The sequence below is a fragment of the Schistocerca cancellata genome, chromosome 8, assembly GCF_023864275.1.
Source record: "Schistocerca cancellata isolate TAMUIC-IGC-003103 chromosome 8, iqSchCanc2.1, whole genome shotgun sequence".
Lineage (NCBI taxonomy): Eukaryota > Metazoa > Arthropoda > Insecta > Orthoptera > Acrididae > Schistocerca > Schistocerca cancellata.
Genome location: NC_064633.1, coordinates 46,007,447 through 46,018,881, shown reverse-complemented (window position 1 = coordinate 46,018,881; position 11,435 = coordinate 46,007,447). Strand labels below are relative to the sequence as shown.

The window sequence follows — 11,435 nt, the reverse complement described above, 5'->3', positions numbered from 1 at the left end:
ACCTCCAACACGTATCAGTGTTAGCCCACACTGGGCACCTATAATGTGTTTTGAAAAGTTGGGGAGATGCTCTGTCCCCTAATATAATGCGGTTTTCTCTACTATTAAAGTTTTGTGCACAATCATTTTCTGAAATGAATAGCCGTGCATGCCCCTCCCATCCCCGTTTTGAAAAACGAAAAGCCGGGAAATACAGTTCTTTCGCATTGTTCCTTTTGACTACCCTTAATTAAATTCTTAAGTTTGAGAAAGGGTTAAGACTCAAGTGCACGGAGAACGGGATTACATAGGAAGAAATAGGGCAATTAAAAGTAAAATACGATAATGCTCATTAATGTGGGTGCTGCTGCTAAATCGTCTCTTAGAATTAGTAAATGTATTTGCCACTGTATATTATGGCGACACAGATAGAATGTATTTGTAACGCGAGTAGCGCAGTAATCTCGTGGTACGTCGTGTGGCCGCTTTACGGAGCCACTACGGACGTGGCGGCGGCACCGGTGGCGGCAGAGGCGGTGAGCGTGACGTTTCGCCCGTTGGCGGCAGCGGAATCTTCAGGACGCTGCGGCGCGTGCTGCACCAACTCGCCGGACACGCGCATGATGACGCTGGTGCCCGGCGCCCTGACCACGGAACCGCCGCCGCCACCGCCGCCGCCCCCACCGCCCCCACCGCCCCCGGGAGGCGGCCCCGGCGCGGTGCACTTCTTGCGGTGCGTGCGCATGTTGCTGGACTGGCTGAAGCGCGCGCCGCAGCGGTCGCAGGAGTAGGGCCTCAGGCCCGTGTGGAAGTTCATGTGCGTCTTGAGGTGGTGCTTCTTGGTGAACGCCTTGCCGCACTCGCCGCAGCTGTACGGCTTGATGCCCGAGTGCAGACGCAAGTGCAGAGTCATGTTGCTGCGGTCCGCGAACCGCTTCCCACACACCTGCAGCAGATAAAAACAAATCTCTCACACCTCGTGCACAAGACTCACTGACAATGGAAGGAAACATAGGTCAGCCGGCCGCGGTGGTCTAGCGGTTTAAACCCAATGGAAGCGAAATATCCAGCGGTCAACTGGAGTAACGTCTGGAAAAACATCAACAATCCCATCCTCCACTCCAAAGTAGTGTCCACATGGTATGACATAGTAAACGAGAAGGTCCCCACAGGTGAAAAGCTGCACAATATCAAAATGAAGCACAGTCCGTACTTCGATCATTGCCATACTGTCGATACCTTGGCACACATTCTCATTTGCCGAGACCAATACCACATATGGAACTGGACTAGGAAAAAACTCGCAATAATTCCTAGAACTACAGCCTCTGCTATAACACTTAAAGATGTACTTCAACCAGAATGGCATTTCTTTCCTGCAACAAAGCACAATAGCTACACTTGCATCATCGGCCAGTTTGCATATTTTGCAATTACGAATACGCCCGCATCTCGTGGTCGTGCGGTAGCGTTCTCGCTTCCCACGCCCGGGTTCCCGGGTTCGATTCCCGGCGGGGTCAGAGATTTTCTCTGCCTCGTGATGGCTGGGTGTTGTGTGCTGTCCTTAGGTTAGTTAGGTTTAAGTAGTTCTAAGTTCTAGGGGACTTATGACCACAGCAGTTGAGTCCCATAGTGCTCAGAGCCACTTGAACCAGTTACGAATACGCATATGAGTATAGACGAGTACATACAGTATATAATGGACAAGCACCACAACCCTAAAACGAGTCGAAAATACAAAGTTTTGTTTCAAAATTTCTTACTTCATACTTTGCCATAATGAAGCGGCAATTTTGGTTGATGCACAACACTACAGCGAGTCGATACTAATTATGCTTCATTATAATTAAGTTGGCATTTATTTATTTATTTATTTTTGTAATATGGCAATCAAAGTGTCTCAGGAAAACTAATTCTGCCAGAAGCTGTAAAATAAACGAAATCAGAACTGCTTGCTTGATTTCGTGTTCTTCTGTTTTACGGGTACTGGACAGTTTGTCACGGAAAGACGATTTATTCAGTTTCTTTATATATTATTTAAAAACAATTACAAAAACAATAAAAAAATAAAAGAGAGTAGGTTAAGTTAAGGTGAAAGTTGCGGTGGCAACAGATTGTTTTTTTATGTTAGATAGGATATTGGGGGTGATAAGGTGTATAGGAGCCAACGCCTGAAGTGGAAGAGGTCAGGTTAAAAAAAAAAAAAAAGTCGGTAGAGCGTTAGGCTTTCAACCAATGGGTCCTGGGTTCAAGTAGCTGTGTGGGCGAAAAAGAAAAAGAAGCGGTTCTGGCGCTGCAGTCCGGAACCGCGGGACTGCTACGGTCGCAGGTTCGAATCCTGCCTCGGGCATGGGTGTGTGTGATGTCCTTAGGTTAGTTAGGTTTAAGTAGTTCTAAGTTCTAGGGGACTTATGACCTAAGATGTTGAGTCCCATAGTGCTCAGAGCCATTTGAACCATTTGGAAACATAGGTCACCATTGAGCCGTGGTAAAAATTGCTGTTTTGAAGAGCGCGCCGCAGCGCGTAGTGTGAAGCAGTCGCCCTCCGTTTCTGGCGGTGGCGCCACTGTGGCAATTGCAGCTTTGGTGTCTCCCTATGGTGGGAAAGGGGAAAGGTTGCCCGTTCACGTGCATTTAAGGGGTGCTATGAGCTCGCTAGTCGGTCAGTCTGCTTGCTAGTCGGTCTCTCGTCCGCATTTGTTAGGCAGTTAGTGTCTGTCTGTCGTTCGGAGTGTTAGTATGTGTGTCGTTCGGATCAACCTTTAAAGCCGGCAAAATGAGAATCTTTCCACTCCACCAGTAAGAGAACTCAGCGAGTGGTCGCCCGGTCGGGGCTTAGTTCCTGCATCTGAGTCTGCGCGTTAGTCCGCCAGTCTGCTCGAGTTTGCTCAGGCAATGGTCATTGGCGGTTGGATCGATCGGTTGGTCGATCGCGCACTGAGACACGAGATGACTTGTCCGTCTTGAGCGTCGGCGCACGTGAGGTCGCCACGTGAGACCAGTGGGCCGCGGCGTATAGCGAGAGTAGTGACTTCGCGGTCGACACGAGAGCAACAGGAGTCAACCCACGACATCGGTCTGGCCGGTGCGAGCTGCGACGCCGTGAGACGGGACATCGGCGCCCCTTCCTGCGTCCGCTGAAGCGGCTGGTAGCGCACGGTTCGGGAGAGCGATTTGGGGGTGATGCGGCAAGTCTTCTCGAGATATTGCAGTTTATTAGAAGTTAAGTGATTGGTGATATGTTGTTTGATTTACTCTTGTTAAATTCTATTTGTTTTCTTGGTGAGGTCACCAGCCCTTTTGCTTTGGAATCGTCCCGCCATTCTTCCTCGTTTGCCGACCCGCGGGAAGGTGGTTGTTTATAAATAGGGTGGTCCGTTTTTCCCTTGTGGAGTAGGGGCGAGTTAGAGCAACCTGCAGTTCGGGTTGTTCGGTAATCGTCCTATCAATCTACCGTACGTTAGTAGCTGCCTCTGTCATGTTTGTCGGATTTGGTGTGTTAACGAATTTATTGCTTGGAGTGTAACGGCCTCATACCTGAAATATGTTTTGATCTTTGGAAACTTTGATATTATTGTCTATGGTCCTAATTGGCGGTATCTGCGTACTGTAGAGCATCTTAACTATTGTTTGGCCTACCTTGTAGAATTTTATATAAGATTGCATTTCATGGGCTTTTATTTAAATGATCATTTTAGTATATAAATATGCCACCCTTTCACCGTAAGACTTTTCTTAGAAGTTAAAATCAAGTTTCACCTTCGGTGGCAAGGTTAATATTTCAATTAGTGTTTTATACCATTTCCATCCCTCCTACTCTAGGGTGCATAGTTTGTGTGCTTGTGTAAATTGTTAAAACTCAGTTTAAAGTTGTCTGGTGTGTTGCAGATTTGCACCAGTGTAGTCTTTCAGAGGCTGTTGTGAGCGGTCGTAATTACGGCCGTGTCAAAACGGAGCGGCAAGGTTCTCTGCCCGAAAGCTCATAGAGTCAAAACTTGTTTTTTTCTGCACTTGAATAAACTGTAACTTTGATAGAGAGTGCATTCTGATTATAATTTTAAATCTGTTTCTTTTAAAAAATGCTGTAGGCCATATTAAAGTGAATAAAATTCCCATTTGTTAAAAGGAATTAGGTTATGATTTCATCAGTTACTCTCTGGCAACTACTTCCATGCTTACATAGTGTGATTAAATGTATTAATGTTCTTGATGAATCGCTAGTAAATAAAATAAATTCTTAAGAATATTCTTTGAAATCACGGTTCAACCATGTCTGCTCAACTTTGCAGCACAGGATGGGCAAAGTAAAACTGACCCAATAAGTATTTAACGCACCTTGAGGTAGGTAACACATCGGCATCTGCCCCAGGTGTAGATGACGTAAGCTGGATTGCGTACCACAAGGAACATGAAATTTTTTCCTAGGCCACTTTAATTTTTTTCACCCTGTACAAATACTGCTCCAGCAGAAGACACTTCTGAAGGGAATATGAGATTTCGACGTCCAAAATAAATCTCATTTGCAAGTGCGAGAAGATTTTTCTAAATGTTTCCGTAGTGCGTTTCTGAGACGGAAAATTGGCACCAAACCGATGTTCACCTAGTGTGACGTGGGATAGTGCCTAAAAACCACATCTAGGCTACCCATCCCACAAGGCCTCGTCATTAACTGGTGAAGCCGATCCGATGTAGGGCTCGCACGTCTCCCCGAATGCTGGAAGCGGGACGGTAAGGCATTCTGTTATCGTGGCAATGTAGCTAGTGATACACGTTTCCAAGATGCGGTGCACATTTTAACATATCTTGACAAACCTGAGGTAGCGATTATTACAAGTTTTTAACGTCATGGGTTATTGCATTCGACCACGCAGTGCACTTCATCCTGTTGAACTATCTTGATTCGAGAAACGCACACATCTTCAGGTTTAGCAGAATGGAATCAAATTAACAGTTGTACCTCACTGAATCATGTCTAACGTTATGTTCGCCTGCCCAGACATTAAAAGTTCATCACATCATGTTTTTACATGTTTCTTGCGGATATAGTGGCGTCCAATATGACTAACAAGTGAACCTCCCCATCGCACCCCCCTCAGATTTAGTTATAAGTTGGCACAGTGGATAGGCCTAGAAAAACTGAACATAGATCAATTGAGAAAACAGGAAGAAGTTGTGTGGAACTATGAAAAAAAATAGCAAAATATACAAACTGAGTAGTCCATGTGCCAGATACGCAACATCAAGGATGAAGTGAGCTCGGCAGCATCGTGGTCCCGTGGTTAGCGTGAGGAGCTGCGGTTCAAGAAGTCCTTGGTTCAAGTCTACCATCGAGTGAAGAGTTTATTTCTTTTATTTTCAGACAATTATTATCTGTCCGTCCGTCCGTCCGATGCGAGGTAACTGCGCCGTAGCATGAGGATGCTACACCTAAACAAACATCGAAACACACGACGTCAGTCGACTACAGCGCACGGAAGAGGAGTATTCCTGCTAACGAGGCTCCCTGGTTGGCAGTTGACTGTTCGCTACTTTGGACGGGAGAGCATTAAATACGTGAGATGTATTCCGTGGACAATATGAATCCAGCAAATATAGCTCGCGACTTCAGTAACAAGGTCAATGAATATTTTCCGAACTGTAAGTTTGCGGTGCGGTCGCAAAACATAGACACTAAACTTATTACAGTGAACAGAGACGTCAATGAACGAACAGACAGATCATAACTTTGCGAAAATAAAGGAAGAACAATTTTCACACGAGGGAAGATTTGAACCACGGACCTCTCGCTCAGCAGTTGCTCACGCTAACCACGGGACCACGGCGCTCCTAACGTCACGTTATCCTTGATATTGCCTATCTTGCACATGGACTACTCAGTTTGTATATTTTGCTTATTTCTTTCATAGTTCCACACAACTTCTTCATGTTTTCTCGAATGATCTGTGTTCAGTCTTTCAAGGCCTATCCACTGTGCCAACTTATAACCAAATCTGAGGGGCATGCGATGGGGAGGTTCCCTTGTAAGAAGTGTAGCTGTTTAGCGTTTGACAGTTGTTATACCCCACAAGGATCCGCATAAAGTAAAGAAAAGAGATACTTGACTACCATCGCATTTGATATAAACGTACACAATACATTGTGTCTTAATAGTAATGACCAATATTCATGTATATGATAGGGTCGATCACTTGTAACACAAAACTCTAGTGATCATGGGCTCTAAAGCGCTTACCTTAAGAGTTGGGAACACTTGTCCATTTTCGCTATTGAGAAATACCGGCTGGTTACAATTAAACTTTACCTATTTAACACGTTATAACACGGAAACTAGTTGCCGTGCCAGTATCTAACTTGGTAGCGCTAATGTCCACAGTATGCGGAGCTTGATTTCCGTCCACCTCAGCGCCACCATCCAGTCCCAACTATGGCCAGCAGGTGACGTGGCCAGTCATCGTGATTCACATTCTCACGCACTTCATCAGTCGCAGTACTCTTGCTGACGTGTCAACATGAGCTTGGACAAAACGAGCAGGGCATTATTAGTGGAGCTCTACTATCAAAACAACAGTATGCTGGAGCTACACTTCGAGAATATCGCCGGATTAAGGGATCGTGGAAGGATCCTCTTCTGCACCTGTTGTGCGGAGCCTGATGAAGAGGTTCGAATCAACCGGATAACTGGCTCCCGCTCCAGGACGAGGTCGACGACTGGTTGCACAACAGGTGGTTGATGAAATCGCTGTTGCTATGGCAGACGACGCAGCGCGCAGTTCCCGCTCGTCAGGTAGCGTGCGGGCTGCGTCACGACAGTTGAACATCCCATGGTCCACTGTAAATGTGCTTCGTATCAAATGGTATCCATATCATAAAGCAGCTTGCAACCACAGGACACACAACGACGTGTTGACTTCCCTCTCCACTTTCTTGCAAGGACTGAAGTTGACACGGGCTGGCCTTGGACCATCCTATGGAGACGAAGCTCATTTTCCTCTTACCATATCTAGCCACGAATTCTTTACAGGCGAATGGAAAAACTAGTAGAAGCCGACCTCGGGGAAGATCAGTTTGGATTCCATAGAAATACTGGAACACGTGAGGCAATACTGACCTTACCACTTATCTTAGAAGAAAGATTAAGGAAAGGCAAACCTACGTTCCTAGCATTTGTAGACTTAGAGAAAGCTTTTGACAATGTTGACTGGAATACTCTCTTTCAAATTCTAAAGGTGGCAGGGGTAAAATACAGGGAGCGAAAGGCTATTTACAATTTGTACAGAAACCAGATGGCAGTTATAAGAGTCGAGGGGCATGAAAGAGAAGCAGTGGTTGGGAAGGGAGTAAGACAGGGTTGTAGCCTCTCCCCGATGCTATTCAATCTGTATATTGCGCAAGCAGTAAAGGAAACAAAAGAAAAATTCGGAGTAGGTATTAAAATCCATGGAGAAGAAATAAAAACGTTGAAGTTCGCCGATGACATTGTAATTCTGTCAGAGACAGCAAAGGACTTGGAAGAGCAGTTGAACGGAATGGATAGTGTCTTGAAGGGAGGATATAAGATGAACATCAACAAAAGCAAAACGAGGATAATGGGATGTAGTCGAATTAAGTCGGGTGATGTTGAGGGTATTAGATTAGGAAATGAGACACTTAAAGTAGTAAAGGAGTTTTGCTATTTGGGGAGCAAAATAACTGATGATGGTCGAAGTAGAGAGGATATTAAATGTAGACTGGCTATGGCAAGGAAAGCGTTTCTGAAGAAGAGAAATTTGTTAACATCGAGTATAGATTTAAGTGTCAGGAAGTCATTTCTGAAAGTATTTGTATGGAGTGTAGCCATGTATGGAAGTGAAACATGGACGGTAAATAGTTTGGACAAGAAGAGAAATAAACTTTCGAAATGTGGTGCTACAGAATAATGCTGAAGATTAGGTGGGTAGATCACATAACTAATGAGGAAGTATTGAATAGGATTGGGGAGAAGAGAAGTTTGTGGCACAACTTGGCCAGAAGAAGGGATCGCTTGGTAGGACTTCTTCTGAGGCATCAAGGGATCACCAATTTAGTATTGGAGGGCAGCGTGGAGGGTAAAAATCGTAGGGGGAGACCAAGAGATGAATACACTAAGCAGATTCAGAAAGATGTAGGTTGCAGTAGGTACTGGGTGATGAAGAAGCTTGCACAGGATAGTGTGGTATGGAGAGCTGCATCAAACCAGTCTCAGGACTGAAGACCACAACAACAACAACATATCTAGCCTACGGGTGAGTTCAACACACAGAATTTCCAGGTGTGGAGATCTTCACCTCCAGTCACTGTGCATGAAGTTCCTCTGTATGGTAAACGTGTCACCGTATGGTGTGGCCTCACCACTGTGTTCACAATTGGCCCATTCTTTTTTGAACAGTTTAGCGCTCAAGGCCCAAAGATGTGCAGTGTGACTGGCCAGCGTTTCTGCGATATGCTTCGCCAGCATGTCATACCCGTCCTACAGGAAAGAGACGCATTGAACTCAACAGTTTTTAAGCAAAATGGGGACCACAGCACATAGCTGGTGAGGTTCACCTGCTTCTCCGAAACACATTTGGAAACGACCGAATTATCAGAATGTATGAATGGCACAACTATCTGATCTCATTCCCTGTTATATCTGGTTGTGGGGTTACTGAAGGGCAGGGTTCACCACGTGTGCTGATCTGAAGGGTAGCATATCAAGAGAGGTAGCCAACATAGCTAAGGACACGCTTCGTTCTGTTGGGTAAATGCAACCCTGCGCCTTCGGACTCTTCTGGACACTTATGGGAGGTACACTGACCCCTTTTCTACAACTTACGATACCGGTATGTAATTGAATGATGTACCGTAGCAGTACTTTAAAATTGTTTCAGTTGAACTGATGCTGCATTATTTCTCTTCCCATGTCCTTGACACTAATGCTACCAAGTCTGGTACCCATACGGTAATTAGTTTCCGTGTTATGACGTGTTAAATTGGGGAAAGTTTAATTATAACCACCTGGTACATCATTTAAACTGAACGATTGAAAGAATGAAATTTTCACTCTACAGCGGAGTGTGCGCTGATATGAAACTTCCTGGCAGATTGAAACTGTGTGCCGGACCGAGACTCGAACTCGGGACCTTTGCCTATCGCGGAAAGTGCTCTACAACTGAACTACCCAAGCACGACTCACACCCAGTCCTCACAGCTTTAATTCCGCCAGTACCTAGTCTCCTACCTTCCAAACTTCACAGAAGCTCTCCTGGCAAAGGTCCCGAGTTCGAGTCTCGGTCCAGCACACAGTTTTAATCTGCCAGGAAGTTTGATGAACGAGTGCATTTCAGAGCCCAAGGGTAAGAGACAATTTTTTGTTGTATTGGTATATATTTGTTCCTCCCAAAATATGGGAAACAATGAAACTTAAGGTATTCAATTCATAGCCTATGATTACTAGACTTTGTTGCTTCTATCGATCGTCACTCTCATATCCCTGAACACTGACCATTGCTTCTGGGGCACCCACTATATGTCATTGATAATTAGCTACATCCTGATAGTTAAATATTTTTAAATTCAGCTCATGGTGTGCAGCAGGATGTCTTTTAACCAGCACTCAGTCGCAGAAAAGCTAACATACAAAATTTTAAAACTGGCAATAACCAGTGTGGTGTCACGTATTGATACCACCCTGCCAGCATCAATGTTGGCAACGGAATTACAAGTCTCTGTCAGACGCCAACAGCCGTTGAGCTGGATCTGGTGGACCCAATGGAGCCACGCCTCCAGTGGTTCTGTAACACAAGCACCCTCCACCATCGCGAGATAGGACGACCAGCAGCACACACTCATTCCTTCGCTACGTGATGCCACGCGGACGCGACCTAATCACAGCTCCAACACCATCATTCGTACTTGTAACAGAGAGCCTAATCCCTATTGCTTTTGTAATAGTGGGACTTATTTTTTGCTGCATACAGTTAGAGATATACAAGTTACGTAAATCTTCTGAATATCGTATTAACTTGTTCAGTAATTACTTCTGGTCCTCTGCAGCTTTCTTACCTCCTCTAACCATTGTACATGAAGTTGTACACAACATATCTGGCCACGAGGGTGGCCATTTTCAGGCCTAGATTACTTCTTCCTGTTCTGTCGTCATTTCGGTTTTCCTCGCTGCTTTCCTTTTGTGCATTCAGTGTTTGCATCGCTTGTGCATTTTATGTTCTAGGTTTCAAAGTTGTTATTTTTGCTCCTCCTTTCTTTTCCTCTCTGTACCATTCATACTTTTCACTGTTTGTATGTGTGCATTACTTATTTGATAATGGCCATTGCGCCGCAATTGCTTGCTGCGCCGTCTGAGATTCATCTAACTCAGTTTATTCAGTTTCAGAGTCAGCAAATGGCACAGCGGCCGTAAGTGATAAATCGCTTCTTGGCGGCGCTGATTACTTCACACAAGCCGCTGGACACAGTGCATGCGCCACCACCTGCACCGTCTGCATGTGTGCCGCGATTTCGTCAACTTGATAATACGGGGGAAGACTACACAGAGTACGCCGCACAGTATAACGCCCACAATGCAGTGCATCACATACAAGGTACTCACAAACATTCTTATTTCTTGGGCATGGCGGGAATGAGAGTTTAAAGACTCTGCGCCAAACTTTATGACGTAGTGGAGAGGTTACTGGTTCAAATGGCTCTGAGCACTATGGGACTCAACTTTTGAGGTCATCAGTCCCCTAGAACTTAGAACTACTTAAACCTAACTAACCTAAGGACATCACACACATCCATGCCCGAGGCAGGATTCGAACCTGCGACCGTATCGGTCGCGCGGTTCCAGACTGTAGCGCCTAGAACCGGTCTGCCACATCGGCCGATGGAGAGGTTACTGATCATTTTGGCCAGTAATCGGCTGCTGTAAAATGACTGGGCACACAGCACGCACATAAAATTCCAAATGAAATACTGCACTGGTTCAATGAAGTCGCCATGTTTACCATCAGTTTTCTACATGGATGTTCGAAGTATGTTCAAATCTGGCGCTTGTATTTAAATGCCGTAGCTAAACAGGTATATTTAGGATCAACACAGTACGAAATGGGTAAATGCCGGTACTGAATCATACGGTAAGGAGATATTTGTTCTATGGAGAGATGTTTAATTACTTCGTGACCATTCTCATCGAAGACTCATAAGACTTGAAGTAATTCGAGAGACATTTAGGAAGTAAAGGTAGAAATGTAATGGAAACAAAGAGATTATTTGTCCCTTGTTTTTCAGAAATGACAGCACTGATATTTTTCTGTTACCTCGTTAATTGCTACAGGTCCCCATACTGCAGCAGTGTCTTACTCAGATATCAGTTTCAAACGTGTATGTTGATAGTTAACACCCAATGATTTCGTAAAAGACTGTAAAACGGTGATGAGAACACCAGAATTTAAGCTGTCCAA

The 11,435-nt window shown here is 45.0% G+C and overlaps 1 protein-coding gene across 1 annotated transcript in view; it reads right to left on the bottom strand.

Moving 5' to 3' along the window:
* Positions 1 to 466: 466 nt before the first annotated feature.
* LOC126095330 (zinc finger and BTB domain-containing protein 45-like) overlaps positions 467 to 11,435 on the bottom strand; it is a 559,429-nt gene continuing 548,460 nt past the window's right edge. Inside the window, exon 8 of the mRNA XM_049910136.1 lies at positions 467 to 925. Coding sequence (XP_049766093.1) covers positions 467 to 925 — 459 coding nt within the window. The remainder of the gene's footprint in view (positions 926 to 11,435) is intronic.